The sequence below is a fragment of the Aspergillus uvarum genome (assembly GCF_003184745.1).
Source record: "Aspergillus uvarum CBS 121591 unplaced genomic scaffold BO82scaffold_6, whole genome shotgun sequence".
NCBI lineage: Eukaryota > Fungi > Ascomycota > Eurotiomycetes > Eurotiales > Aspergillaceae > Aspergillus > Aspergillus uvarum.
Window position 1 is genome coordinate 730,861 of NW_020291303.1, and position 14,213 is coordinate 745,073.

General features: G+C 53.1%; 4 protein-coding genes across 4 annotated transcripts; 1 reads left to right on the forward strand and 3 right to left on the reverse strand.

The window, feature by feature from the left end:
• Positions 1–9: 9 nt before the first annotated feature.
• BO82DRAFT_351064 (uncharacterized protein) lies at positions 10–2,977 on the reverse strand (the record flags this gene model as incomplete). Its single annotated transcript, XM_025634322.1, has 1 exon — positions 10–2,977. A coding segment is annotated over exon 1 (2,128 nt), but the record flags the coding sequence as incomplete, so codon positions are not given.
• Positions 2,978–3,268: 291 nt separating this feature from the next.
• BO82DRAFT_380809 (putative C6 transcription factor) lies at positions 3,269–7,334 on the reverse strand (the record flags this gene model as incomplete). Its single annotated transcript, XM_025637790.1, has 3 exons — positions 5,756–7,334; positions 4,844–5,696; positions 3,269–4,574 (listed from the first exon to the last, which is right to left on the reverse strand). The coding sequence occupies exons 1-3, from the start codon at positions 7,140–7,142 to the stop codon at positions 3,269–3,271; spliced, it is 3,546 nt and encodes a 1,181-aa protein (XP_025495945.1). The 5' UTR covers positions 7,143–7,334.
• Positions 7,335–7,587: 253 nt separating this feature from the next.
• On the reverse strand, positions 7,588–10,196 carry optF (small oligopeptide transporter, OPT family). Its single transcript, XM_025630305.1, has 5 exons — positions 10,073–10,196; positions 8,656–9,979; positions 8,379–8,593; positions 7,998–8,267; positions 7,588–7,936 (listed from the first exon to the last, which is right to left on the reverse strand). The coding sequence occupies exons 1-5, from the start codon at positions 10,104–10,106 to the stop codon at positions 7,737–7,739; spliced, it is 2,043 nt and encodes a 680-aa protein (XP_025495946.1). The 5' UTR covers positions 10,107–10,196; the 3' UTR covers positions 7,588–7,736.
• Positions 10,197–11,724: 1,528 nt separating this feature from the next.
• On the forward strand, positions 11,725–12,416 carry BO82DRAFT_166564 (uncharacterized protein). Its single transcript, XM_025630306.1, has 2 exons — positions 11,725–11,848; positions 11,981–12,416. Exons 1-2 carry the CDS (start codon positions 11,846–11,848, stop codon positions 12,362–12,364), a joined length of 387 nt encoding a protein of 128 aa, XP_025495947.1. The 5' UTR covers positions 11,725–11,845; the 3' UTR covers positions 12,365–12,416.
• Positions 12,417–14,213: the final 1,797 nt, after the last annotated feature.

The window sequence follows — 14,213 nt, forward strand, 5'->3', positions numbered from 1 at the left end:
TTCTTTCCTCCAATCGTCCACTACCTACTACAAAAACCACAATCGCCACTAGAGCTAAGGTCTTAGGTAAAATTCTTTCTCGGTGGGGGTTAGGGGAGGCTGCCTTTTAGGGCCTGGTGCTCGTGCTCGGCTACATGCGCTCATTTCTGACTCGGACTCAAAAACTCGCGTAGATGCTCACGGGTGTCATCATTATCATTAGTTAGGTTGTAGGAATAGAAGTAATTAATATAGTATGTGCCCCTGGTACTCCGTAAAGTACCCCTCCCAAAAACAAGACCCTTCCAAGGTACGAGTAATGATGGCACAAGGCATCCAATGAATATTCCAGACGAGAAGTCTGGGCAAGCGGGGTCGGTTGTAGTTGTGACGAAACAACCCTGAATTATCCCTGGAGCCAGCCCTAATTAACCGGAGGGTACTATTGCCCCAAGGGGGGCCAAATGTCCCATGCCATGACCGGTCTCACCTAGACTCGTTGACGGACTCCTCAGACTAATGTCCATTGGGCGATACCTGCCCACGCCATTGCCACCCGCCCAACACCACGCCGATATTCCTCCGCCGTAATAGACACACCTCGTGGATCTTTCCGATCCGCAAACTGTGTGAGTACCACTACCTGCACCGTCTGGCCCGGGATGCCTAAACTCCGAACATCCGGCACGTCCAGATACCACAGATCTCCGCCGCCCCCGGGGTTAGTGCCCCGGAAATGCGTGAAGACCAGACGGTCGTCCTGTCCGCCATCCGCGCCATGTATCGCCAACAGGAAAAGACCGGGCTGGGCCCGCGAGTGGTGTTCCAGAGTCCAGTGCTCGCAGATGAGTCCGAACTGGAAGCGCAGCGGCCCGCCCTGCTGCACCGCAATCTCCTTGGCCGCTGGCCGATAGGTGCGTGCTCCAATGCTGTGCTTCTCCGCATCCGAGTAGACCAACGGCTGCCCGGCCCCCAGAGGTGAGGCTGGATTGCCCATAAGGTATTCCTCCCAACAGATTCCGGGACGCCCGTCATCCCGGTAAAAGTCGTTTCCATTGGAGGGAAAGTGCTTGAGGCCAAATTCATCATTGGTCTCGATGAAATGGATCGGGTTGAATTGTCTTCGGTAGGGCTGACCCGCCCCCTGGACGCATCCCGCCCCCCAGCAGGTGTCGATCAGCTTCCACTGCCCATTATCAATCCGCACCACATTCCAGGCATGATTTCCCTTGAACGGAGGAAGCGCTGAACCAGGAACGGGGTCCAGATACCCGATGCCCTTGCCGTGGCCACTAACCTTGCGAGATTCGAGGCCTGCCTCTGTCGCGAGGGCCTGAAAGAGGCCCGCATACCCTTCGCATACCGCTAATCCCGAAGCCAGCGTCTTAGCCGGCGTCGATGGCTGCACGCGATTACCATAGAAGGCATCTACGTCGTAGTCGACATTATGATGCAGCCAGGTGAAGATGACACGAGCCTTGTCGGTGGGCGAGGGGAAAGGCGCCGTCAGCTCTCTGGCCAACCAGCCCAAATCGTAAGTCGGCAGAGTCGCACGCGGATATTGAGCGGCGTGGGCGTCTGCTGCTGAGAAATCCCGACATTTTAGACAGGCCACTGTCTGTGCAGCAGCAGCATTCGGCGTCCCGGCCGTTGGGCTAGTAGCAGGCAAGCGAGGCTTGCTAGCTTGGAGTTTAGAAAGATCTGGCGGGGACGGGCGTGAAGCCAATGGAACCGGCGGAGGACCACCATTCGTTTCCACAGGAGAGGTAGTCCTGTTGATCGCTGCGAATCCAGCCTGCTGCAGCTTTCCCAAAGCAGCGTTTGATGGAGGCGGCGGAGGTAACCTTCTGTTGGGAAGGGTCGGTCTACTCTCATTCGAAGTATTATCTGTATTGGTGCTGGGGGACCTGTCGCTGCTATTCCGGGACGGGAGTCGCGGAGGCGGTCGGGGCGGCTGAGAATATGTACTGTCGGAGGAGCAGACACTCTGGGTAGACCCCCTGCGCGCGGGCAGTTGCGGCACAGACAGGCTACTATTGCTTTTGACAGATGCAGCCGAGGGTCGAGAGGGCAGTTGGGGTTGTCGTTTGGGAGGCAAGGGAGGTAATTCTGCCTCGCCCCATGCAGGTGGCAGAGAGCGACCTGTTCCCGAGTCGGAAGAGGCCACGGAGGTGATTGTGGCGCGACCTATACTTGTAGTGGTTGATCGCGATATGTCTGAGGCCATCGACTCCCGGGAGGCTTTCCGGGAAGGGTTTGTAGGTCGTCGCGGTGGTAAGGCAGGGCGTTGTTGGACCTGCTGATCGGAAGGCTTGCGCACGGGCAATGGTGGGGGCGCCTTGAATTTGGCCGGTGCGGGGGTGGGCATTGGCCGTGAGACTGGGCTAGGGAATGATTCATTGTAGGTAGGCGGCGGGGTCTCACTATTGACATTGTGAGCCCATCCATTGCTGCCGGGAGCTTCATCGATATTGGGAAGACTGAATGTCTTGGGTTTCGGAGGAGCAGCCGGGCGGATGGGGAACGGAGTGGGTTGGATCAGTGTCGGCTCACTGGCGTCGGCGCCTCCAGTCTGACCCGCTTGGGCATGTTTCAACGCCGCAATCCGTTGCTGGATAGACATGACTTGTGGTTCTTCGGCCATCCTGAACAGCAGGTGGGTGAGGAGCCCGTGAGGAGCCTCAGATATGTACTGGAAGTAAGAAATTTGTAATCAGGCGAAAAACGAATGAAAACTCGATGCGATTATCGTGTGAAAGAACTGGTGGACGAATGGGAGAGGGGTGGTGCCTGAGGAAGACGGATGCCGCAGTCAGGAACGCGTAGGTAAGTTAGAGAGACCCTCGCACAGGAAAAAGGCTGACCAGAGAAAAGTGGCAGCTGGACAATTATGAGACAATGAAAAGAACGAAAGAGATGTAGAGCAGGAAAAGATAAGGGTTAGAAGAGAACGGGAGAGAGATTGGCCTAGAAGAGAGAAAGACAAGGAAGAAATAAATAAATGGGGGGGGGGGGGAGTGACGAGTTGAGTCGAGTTGTTGGTTCAGTTCAGTTCAGCCTTGGTCGATTGAAGTTGAAACAGCATGTGGGAGTTTGGGTGTTGGAATGCCTGAGGCGGAGATCCCGGCTGCCTTGCTTTTTCCCCCTTCCGTCAGCCCTGTTTATGGATCCATTTATAGATACACCCATCCTTGTACTAGGTTCAGATTCATCCACCTCCACACAGTAAGAAGTTTCCATCGGGCAGGAAGAGATTGCTCAATTTTCCGTCCCTCAATATACCACAACATTAGAGTACATGAACTCTCCTGCCTTTGACAAAGACCTGCATAATATTGCGGTCATCGCCAGTCATGAGAAACTTCTCAAACACCGTCCTTACATCATCGGTCTCCTCCACCGGCGCCATGACACCGGTCTTCGTCCTCACCAGCAACGCATCAAATTCCTTGCCAATGAGAAAGTTCCCCACCTTTCCGTCGAGTCCACAGACTCGCGCACCCCCGAAGGTGGCCATGTAGAACCCTTCCGTGAGAGTCAACGGCTCATCGCGTCCCTGCGTCATGGTACATCCGGCGGTCGAGACTACAAACGCGGCCTTCATCACCTCCAGCATCGAGCTTGAATACCCCCCACCGCAGTCGGTCCCCAAGCCGATCTTGATATCGCGCCGCAGATACTCTCGCACTGGGGCCACCATGAATAAATCCATCGTCACGTTCGGGATCGGGCAGTGGGCAATCCCGCAGTCCAACTGCGCCATTCGGTCGATCTCCGCATCGCCTGGGTAGATGGCATGGGCGAGGATGCTGCGTTCGTTGAGAAGCCCCAGCCGTTCGTAGAGCTCCGTCTCACTCGTGTCATTGGGGAATAGGGTGCGTGTAAACTCCACCTCGCCGCGGGACTCGTTGAAGTGAGTTTGAATTGGCAGGTCAGGGTTGCGGGCTGCGAGCTGTCCCAGCTCGTGGAGAAGCTTCTCCTCGCAGCTAATGGCGAATCGGGGCGTGATCACCGGAGTGACTAGCTCGTGGCCAGAGTCCAGATCCCGGACTTTTCGGATGAACGTTTCCGTGTCTGTGATCGATTCAGCAACGGAGCTATCGCGGTACCAGTCTGGTGCGTGGCGATTCATGTTGCATTTGCCTATCAATGCACGTTGGCCTTGAGCGAGACAGGTTTCAGCCAGAATCACGGACGCCTCGGCATGTCGCGACCCATAATAACAGGCGGTCGTGACGCCCTGCTGGAGGCCTCCTCGGACGCAGACGGAGTAGAGCCGTCGTGCATAGTGTGGATCGGCCAATTTAGCTTCGTGGGGGAACGTGATCTCCTCCAACCATTGTAAGAGAGGAATGCCTCGGCCAGTGCCGCGTTGGGCCCACTGTGGAGCGTGGGTGTGAGTGTCGATAAAGCCGGGAATGAGAAATTCAGTTGGATCAAGGATGGTCAAGCGGTAGGTAGGTGGATTCAAGTCGTGATGCTGCACCAGCAGTTGTGAAATGGTGGCGGCTGGCGTGGACGGGTGGATACCTTGGATAATGCCGGTCGGGTTGACGATGATTACCGTGTCGGTGAGGATCTCCAGCTCAGTTGAACTGATGGTATGGATCAGTGTGCCATGGAAGACCTGAGTTCGTGCCAGCTGCTTGGCCATGTTGAAAAAAATGTAAATATCGAGAGATGTGACGGCGGCAGCGTTGGAGTCAGTAGATAAAAGAAAAGATATGACAAAGAGGGAACAGATGAGGGGTTCCATGTTATCTAGCGGGGTAACCCTGGCTATTCTACACATAAAGTTTCCCCAGCAACGCCCAAGCTCCAAATACATTATAGGGTATAATAGGTCGCCATTTCCTCCTGAAACCAGTCATAAGAATAGAACAGCTGCTCTGCCAGTTGGGGATCGATTACTGGCACCATTCCGGATGCATCGACCAGCAGAACGTCGTCAAGTACCGGTGCCATCGGTACCGGCGGCGCCATTAAAACATGTTGCGGCTGAGGAGGCAGAGACTGCTCCGGAGCCAATAAAGGTGGAGGCGGATGTTGGGGTTGAATGAGATGTTGTTGTTGTTGTTGTTGCTGTTGTTGTTGTTGTTGTTGTTGTTGTTGTTGTTGTTGCTGTTGTTGCTGTTGTTGCTGTTGTTGCTGTTGTTGCTGTTGTTGCTGTTGCTGCTCCTGCTGGTATGCGAAATGGCTAAAGATCGTAGTACTCTGATTGCGGAACGATTCCGCCAATCGCTCGACTCCTGGTCGACGCTTGCCAAACTCCTCTAACACAACAATAACGGCCTGAATGGCACGCCGCATCGCCCGCTCTTCGGGCTGCCACGGCGCCACTAGACCCTCACGGACGGTTTGCAGGTTGTGATTCAAACACCACAAGATGGTGATCCCAGCAAAGTATATCTGACTGAGAGTCAACCAGATCCACTTAAGCTTTCCTGCCGAGTAGCTGTCCCAGTACGACCGGAGGACCTGAATACTAGCATCGCCGCAGCTTACAATGCTAGCCGCATCGGGTGTTGGGTTTCGTGGACTTGGACGGTACATGAGAAGCAAAGTAGTGGCGTAAAGGTAGTCATAATAGCTGGTCGAGTAGAGTAATGCCGGTGGATATACTGGGGCAGCCCGACGCCATTCGTCCAGCTCTTGACGAAAATGCCCAAGCGTGACTAAAACCTCAGAGGGAGGTGGTGGGGGCTGATTATTGTACACTGCGAGAGTAAGTACGCGAAACGACAAACCTGACCCAGCAGGCGAGGATATGACCTACAGTAAGAATAAAGACGGGAGAAGATCCGCCGGAGACGCACGACCTGCAAGGGAATGGTCATGGTGCTGGCCCCCGGGGCTTCAGACCAGTCATCGTTGAACTCCCGCGGCAAACCCACTGAGATGTCCTCGTCTGCAATACCTAACGGCCGCCCAAGGGTACTTGCAATCAGCCGATCCAGGTTATAAAGACTCCAGAATGCTCGTTTCGCCATCTCCTCGTCGACCAAATTTCCCCAGGGTCGAGCTTTGTGTAAACCTAAGCTGGTAGCCAAGCGAAGAGCCGTTCCCAGCAAATGCCATACGCTCGGGCCACTCGTGGCGAACATAGTATACAGTGCCATGCTCAACAAAGCTCTCACGGCCGCCAAGTCTTCGTTCTGTAGCGCCGACGAGAGGGTCTCGACGCCAGCCTGATAGAATTCCACAGCTTTGGAGCTATCAGCTGATCCGATCAACAGGGCGGTCGCAATGGTGATGTGATACGAGTTATGGACTTCGGGAGCAGGAACCTCGCCTGCATAGATGCGGCGCATGTTCGCGAAGAACTCCGTACGATTGAGGAAAGGGTACTGATAGCCCATGCTATCGAAGTACTGGGAAGCGACTCGCTCCGCTTCATCCAACGAGGGAAGCCGAACCACCCGGGGGGCAGACGCAACGGCTCGTGCAACTGAAGGGCGGCGGTGTTCCAACTGGTCCCTGAAAATCTCGCCCACGTTGGGTAACTCTGTCCCCACGGTAGAAGAGTTTGGCGTTGAACCGCTGCTAGATGCGGCCGCTGCTGTAGGGGTGGTGGTCGCGGTGGTGGAGCGCGTGGGAGCCTCGCGCGCCATCATCATGGCGGGGACCTGATACCACCAGTCCGGATCGGCCTCCCCATCCAATTGGGCCCCTGTAGGTCGTTCCGCGACCGAGATACCCGTCTTGCGGCGTATGACCTCCTCCAACCATCGGACCCTGTTCTGTAAAGTCTCCAATTGATCACGGGGCACGGAGGCTGCGGCGACTTGAGGACCTGGTGGGGGGATGGTACAACGAACACCGGCGCGCGTGCAGGCAGAACAATTGGGGTATCTGAAATCACATTTCTTCTTTCTCTTGCGACAGAAGTCGCAGGCAGTCGAGACTCGTTTGCTGCGAGGTGGAGGAACAGGGGAGACCGAAGCTTGTGATCGAGGTATGTGTGGTGGGGGGAGCGCATGTTGCTGCCGCTGCTGGGATACCGGAGGCGGGAGAGATGTTTGTAAGGAAGGCGAGAGTGCGTATGAAGGCGCAGCAGGAGTAGCTGTATTCGTTGGAGGGGCACGAGGATGGGAGGGAACTGGCAGCGGATCGAGACGAAATTTGCCCAGCTGGTGTCGAAAGTCGGGGTCACGATTCGTCATGGTGCCAGTAGAGGAGCAACAGACCAGGGAGGGCGGCTCGGACCGCAGGCCATACCGGGACGACACCGATGTCTCCTGTAATGATGCTTGTGGGTTAGTTACTTGAGGGGGAAGAGAGGGGAAGGATTGAAGAGAAGAATTGCAATCCTGGAGGGTGTTTGGGTTGGTGAATAGGTGGTTGTTGGAGAGGGAGTGGACCAAAGGAAGAGAGAAAGAATGAGGGAGAAGAGAGAGGGAGAGAGAGAGAGAGAGAGAGAGAGAGTTGGGGAAAGATTAACTAACCTAAATCAATAACCAATGTTTGCTTGGTGTGGCTTTGGGGAAGCACCCTCAGAGGGAGGCTGTGGGGAAAGATGCAGTGGAAGCCGAAGGGCTCTGCGCCAGGCGCCGCTTAGCGCCGGTCGCGGATCTCCGCCAAGTCCATGCTTTAACAAACAGAACAAACCGAACATCTTTTATCAATTATTAATGTACAGTACATACTGTAAATAATCGCCCTCAAGTCCTACAATGTCGACCAAATATTTATCTATCTGGGTACAGTAGATACAGTAACTGACTACACAATACATCCAAAGGAGAACCCATTTAGTGTCATTCCCAAGTCCCTTTGGCAGGCCCGAAGTACCCTGCTGCAGGCAAGGGTAGATATGGGGTGCCATGAGCATCCGTGGTTTGATCATACACCGAGTTTCCCCACCAGTTCAGTTTGCCCGCAGGCAGGGTAATGCAGAAGAAGATAATGACCGTCGCAACGGCGACTCCAGCATCGAGGGCAGCGGAAAGCACATAATCTAGTTGGGTTAGTTGATAACAATACCATAACGAGATTGGAGGAGTCAAGGGTAAACGCACTATACTTAGACCACCAGGCCGGTTTCCGTCGCTTTAAGATTCCATTGAAAATGACATTGACCACCCACCAAGAGGAGAAATTGATGCCTGTTGCGGGAGGAACCAGACTCATGGCTCCAAAAACTACCGGCCAAGAGAGGTAATTCACCTTCTTCCACCGCCGACCCAACAGCCACGTGAGGACCACTACCACCGGACCGACCAGGAAGAACCATAGCAGGTTGCCGTAGATGCGGCCCGGGGAAAAGTTCCGTTCGGGTCCAAGGGCCCCTAAAAATGTCGAATCCCGAATGATTAGACCATGTGCTTGCAAGCAAAACGTGGTGCTTGCGCAACACATGTGCGCAAAAGTACCCCACGTGAGGAACAGATCGGACTTACCCCAGATCAAGGAGGAGGAGTAGGTGACCGCCCCATGCGGACAACTAAATCCCCCTGCGGCTTTAGGTGTACACACACCGTGGATCCGTGTGATCATGAACACCGTTACACCGCACTGCACCACAGCTCCGATGAGCGTAGCCATTCCCTGTGCGATGAAGAGCGTTCGGGGCGCAATGTGGAGGTAATGAGCCAATTTCATATCCGCTACGAACCTGGGGAAGATTTAGTTAGCCTCGATTCGGTAGTCAGTCATCAACTTATGCTAAAAACTTACTCCAACCCCTGCGACACGGCTACATAGCCGTAAAACTTGAACGTCATGTTTGCGACCGGGCGACCGAGGAACGCGTACCCACCGATAAATTCGGTGATTAGATTGAGCTGGTTGCTGGAGATATTGGTTATGGCCTTGATGATCCCCACAGGAATGAAGTAGATGATGGGGAGAATGAAGGCCACCAGCACGGCCCATGCCGGCAAACCAGTCCGCCAGACCTCGTTGGTCACGATGCTCAGCACAAACATAAGAACGGTGACGGCAGCGAACCACCACCAAGGAACATCCTTGTAGGTTTCCATGATCCGAGAATGAACATCCTTCTGATCCCGACCTTTCCACTGTTCAATCAGATCCTTTCCATGGTACAATGCCACATGGAAGAAGATCCCGGTGAGGTTAGCGAATGCAATGCCATACGTCAAAGCGTACCCGGCAGGCAAAAACATGGGGGAGTAATCCCGGTAAGCGTCTACATTGAAGGACCCATCCGAATTCATTACACGGGTAGTGTTGTAGGTCTTGCCGGTGTTGTCAAAGGTATTCGAGTTGAGGATGGGCAGATAAGCCGAGTACCAGGTGTTGGTGTAGTAGAGAATCGGACAGATCAACCAGTAAAACAAAACGAACGAGCCCATGACATTAAGACCCGCCCAGAAGGGCACTAAGAGTGGGCTTTGGTTCGCAAAAACGACCTGTGCCCAGTCGAAGGTCAACAGGGACATTCCCAGTCCCGTCACCTGACCAAACAGCTGGTTCACGACTACGTTGTCGGGCACAATCCAGCAGATGAAGCTGAAGGTGCTGAGGGCGGAGAAGAGATAGCCCGGAGCAAAGTACCAGATGGCCCCCAAAACAAAAACAATCAGGAAGAAGCGGAGTCGGCTAATGATCCACCCGTCGGCAACGAGGTTTTTGCGCGAATGCAGAGTCGAAAGTAGGGCTGCATTCGATAGCACCTGCGGCCAGATCATGGTTGCCGGGCCCACTAGCCAGCGCGAAGCCATGCCGGCCAGGCCAAATCCGAACAGTTGACTCGTGATCACCAGCAAGATTTCGAATCCGCCCTGTGAAGGCATCCCGTAGAATTTGACCATCGCCTCGATCATCTGCGTGGCTGCCGCTGACCCGAAGGAGACATTGGCCATGATCGTGATCAGGGCATGCTCCTTGATGTTGAAATGGCGGTCCGGGTTCATCCAGCCCAGCGGCACCCACTGTGCCCAAGCGCATCCGATCGGATAGGCCAGCAGCTGCGCCACTAATGCACTGATGGTTACGCTCGGCTGTCGCAAGCTAAAGAATTGGTTTAGACCGCTTCCTACCTGCAAAGGGGAGGGGCACTCGTCAGTGATTGGAGACCTCTCGTGGCTATCCCTGTAGCTGTCTCAAGGGAAGAGAGTGCGCATAGTACCTACAATGGTAAAGACAACACCAATCACCCACATGCGCACCGTGTTGACCGGTAGATTCTGATCGTCTACCGGCCGGACGACCGCGCGGACCTCTGGGAAAGGCGAATCACCCGCTTCATAGGGGAGGATTTCTTCGGCATGGTAGTCACTCAGCACGCTGGTACTATCGCTTATCGAGTCTAATGGGGGTTGTTCCTACGAGGCAGAGGACGGTCAGTGTGACATGCAAGGGCGATCCTCTGATTGAAGAGTGAACGATATGTCAGATCGGGGTCTGTGACCGTCTGTCATCTGTATGCGGGTGTCGTGCGACAAGCGATGGTGGGGGAGCGAACGACCACGTGGGGAATGAGGGGAAAATATGACCATCGATGGATATTGATGTGACTCTGTGCTTGGACTTTGGGGAATTGTTTCGATTATTATGGGTCTAGCCCACCTGGATCGTCGATGAGTTCTTTTCATCCGTCATCGTGTCCTGTCCTGTCCTGTCCTGTCCTGGTCTAAGTGGCCCCCGTCGCTTTCCCTGTTTGCCAGGGAGAGGAATTGAGGGGACAATCCGATCGGCTAATAGCCTAAGAAGTATAGAAGCTGAATGCGAAACACCCTGTCAGATCTGACGAAGCGGTGGAACAATCTGTCGACTCTGCAGAACTGGGGGTGAGGGGGGCTCTCTGGCTGGTCCGAGAGTCGCTGGACAACCTTGAGCCGAGGAAACAGTGGAGTGCACCGATACAGACGATTATAGCCTAAGCCTCTCCGGACCGGGCTAAGCCGCCACTAACAGTGCCCTGGATTTCCGAAGAGAGTAATTTTGGAAGCAAGTCAAGCGGGACTGACACACTGGTGTGGTTTCGAGAACATGTGGAGAGGGGAGTTGGGGAGAGGTTCAAGGAATTCGAGACTAAGATGATTGTTTCTGTTTTCCTGCTGCAGTCAGGGTCAATGGCAAGTGGAATAAGTGGAATAAGAAGAGCAAATCCCGAAGCGAGGGAGACTCGAGACAGTGACGTAGTTTTCTTCTCCCCAGACACCGAAAGTTAAGGAGAGCAAAAAAAAAGGGGGGGGCCGCGAAAAGTACTAACCAAGGGAAAACTTTGATCCTCGAAACTTGTCTAACTCCATGTGTACAGGAGAAGGTTAGCAACTTTAGTAACTCAGTAAGTGAGGTGAGGATGCCGACGCCCGAGAATGATACGGAGGGCGGGTTCTCAGTGCGGTCCTACTCATGCTCCTCTTCCTCATAGTCTCATATCGACTTCGGTCTCCACCTGCTTCTCCACTCACTATTTACAGTGCACTCCTGCCTCAGGTCCCTCTGGGTCACCCGACTTCTTCATCTACTTGCCAAGAGGCGCTCTAGACTGCCACCAATGCAATTGAAGGGCAATCCCAATGGGGTTCGACGGTTCGATCAGCTTCCATCACCATTTGATCACTTTTTGCCCCGGGAGCCAAAATCGCGGCCCTCGTGGGATTCAAGCCACGATCGGAGTACCGTCGATTGCAAGTGCCGTGATATGTCATGACATCCCTACAAGGGTTGTTGGTGAGGGGGTTGGTTGTGGTTGTTTTTCCCGGTGGAGTCCCTGCCGTCTCTTTCTGCCCATCATCGTGCATGGTACGGACGGAGTACTCTAGATACTTACCCGGCAGAGAGCCCTGCTTTAGTCCCCTATATCTCCATCTCCCTTATAAACATACGACGTATAATTAGTGTACGTATCCAGTCCATGCTCTACACAATCTAAAATCGGACATAACTCGGGCACATGGTATGAACTGACCGCACTCTCTTTCGGTCCCCGTCCGTCTCAGCACATATACGTACTCGTCGTCATCGACAAAGTTTGGGGCAACGAAACGCGCAAGGATTTGGCACGGATGTTGACCGGTTTGCCACGCAGCGTACCGAAATCCCGCGCTCTGTGAAGCCCACGAACCTCAACCTAGGGGATTTTTTTAAGGTCTTGAATGTGCAGCAGGGGCTAGTGCTGCCAAGTTTACTCGTCGTCCTACCGTTGCTCATTGCTGTTACAGGAAATGCTCGAGGGCTGTTTTGGAAGGGAACGGCGCGCAAGATGACATCAGGTCAGGGGAACGCGGAGAAAGGCACGGGGCACTGGAAACGGAGGACAGGACCGGCGATAGTCGAAAGCAATCCAGACCCCTCTGCATCGGAACAGTCTAGATGCTACCGTTATGATGACCATGACGGTTGTTCAGTATCCCTACGTCTGCTTGCGCATCATCGGACCCTCATCCGCTCACGGCGTCCATGGCCGCGATGAGGCGGAGAATGCACGGGATGGTTGAATACTTGCGAGGCGGTGGCGGGAAACACGACACTGACACGGACAGAGGGAAATAGAGCGAGAGGGTTGGCTGGAAGTGTCAAGCTCGTATATTTCGAATGTTTGCCATTCCTCGATTGGGTCCCATTCTCATGGGAGGAACCACCCCAACCGGGTAACGCAGGGACTTGTCACGAATGATTGACTGGATGCATGGATGCATGAATGTACCGAACATGTAGCATGTAGCTACTCCGTAGTCAAAGGACAATAAACTTGGGAGAACCGTGACCGACCGTCCTCCGTTGTAGATGTAAATCAGCGGATCGTTCCGGTCGCTGATCGCATCACGTTTGCCAGGTCGGAAGATTGGTTGCCTTATAGCCTGAGGCATAAATGGCTAGAGAGTGGAGCAGTAGATTTTGTGGCTGTTTTTCAGTCAGCCTCAATTGCATAGTTATCCATTAAATGTTGTCTACTAGTACTGTTAGATTGTTGACACAATCTGAAAATAAAGTAAGATGCTCACAAGCATAAGTGAGACATTTTCTGAATAGCTTTGAGTTGAACAAGATATTTACTTGTGTCTGACTGATTCTTAATCATCCTACGTAAGTCAAGTTAGCGCAATTAACTGAGAAAATACTTTTGATAAGCCTCAGCAGACGACTTCAGTCAGTACTGTAGGCAAGCTCTCTCTCTCTCTTTCTCTCTTTTTTTATTTTTAATCTTTTTATTTCTCTTTTTTTTTTTTTTCAGGCTGAGCCTGACCGGGGAATCATCCAGTGGCGCTTGACTGCAAGGGGAATCCGGGCCGGGCTCTCAGTTGGCCTGTTGGGTTCTGGCCGTCCGCCTACAGGCGCAGATGAGGTCAGATCTGGAGCAAGCTAGTGGGAAAGCGTCTGCCCTGCCTTGGTCACGACCCGAGTTTCCCACTCTATGAAACCGGAATCTTCAACCTGATCCCAGTTGACTCGTGGGTGAGCATTAATGTGAGAAGCGACTGACTGGCTGACCATTTTCAAATGGCGATCCATCCATCCATCCATCCATTATCCATTTTTTTGCCCCCGCCTCCCTTTTGCAGGCTGGTGGTGGCCTATTTTTCTATCCTCCTCTCTGTATTATTATATACTGGGGCATTTTGATTTTCTTTTTTTATTATTCTTATCTTATTTCATATAATTTCCATCTTTCCATTTAATTTGGTATTAATTTCTTGTAATGGTTTTTTGGTGTTGGTTTACCGAGAACCATCCATTGATCATGATCCAATATAAAGAATGAGGCGTCCAGGGCAAATCACCACGGGCTAAAACAGGCGAGAAGTCAAGGGCAACATTCCCGATCGATAAATTGACTGATTGACTGATTGATTGATTGCATAATTGATAATTGACAATCGATATAATACTGGGGTCTAGTGCTTTTTTTCGCGCCTCATATCGGTGGTGATTGCATGATTTTTGTTATTATTCACTAACTAGTGTACGGAAAGTACCATTCATCCATCATCGGCATCATCCTCCTCGTCCTCGTCGTCAACATCATCATCACTACTGCTACTTTTTTCTGCTTTTCCTCCTCTCCATTTGTGTTCTCGTATACTACACTAAAAGGATCCACGGACTGGCGGCTGATCGACTTACTTTTGCCTGCCACACTGCACCACCTGCCTACTACTAGGTAACTACCTTCTTAGTAGTTACTTTCCCTATTGAAAAAGGCCAGACTTAGTCAGGATCTTACTAATTTCTCCCCCGCGGCTGTCGGGCTTCGCTTCCGTCCAGTGGTTGGTCGATCCGGTCTTCTGACGGCTCACTGTTGACGTCGGTGGTGGTGTTAC

Excerpts from the sequence above, each read along its gene's own strand:
- optF (XM_025630305.1), bottom strand. The coding sequence starts at position 10,106 with ATGTGGGTGATTGGTGTTGTCTTTACCATTGTAG. Across the intron at positions 8,594-8,655 it reads GCCGTGTCGCAGGGGTTGGA|GTTCGTAGCGGATATGAAAT; the intron begins GTAAGTTTTTAG and ends AATCTTCCCCAG. Across the intron at positions 8,268-8,378 it reads CTCCTCCTCCTTGATCTGGG|GGGCCCTTGGACCCGAACGG; the intron begins GTAAGTCCGATC and ends CGACATTTTTAG.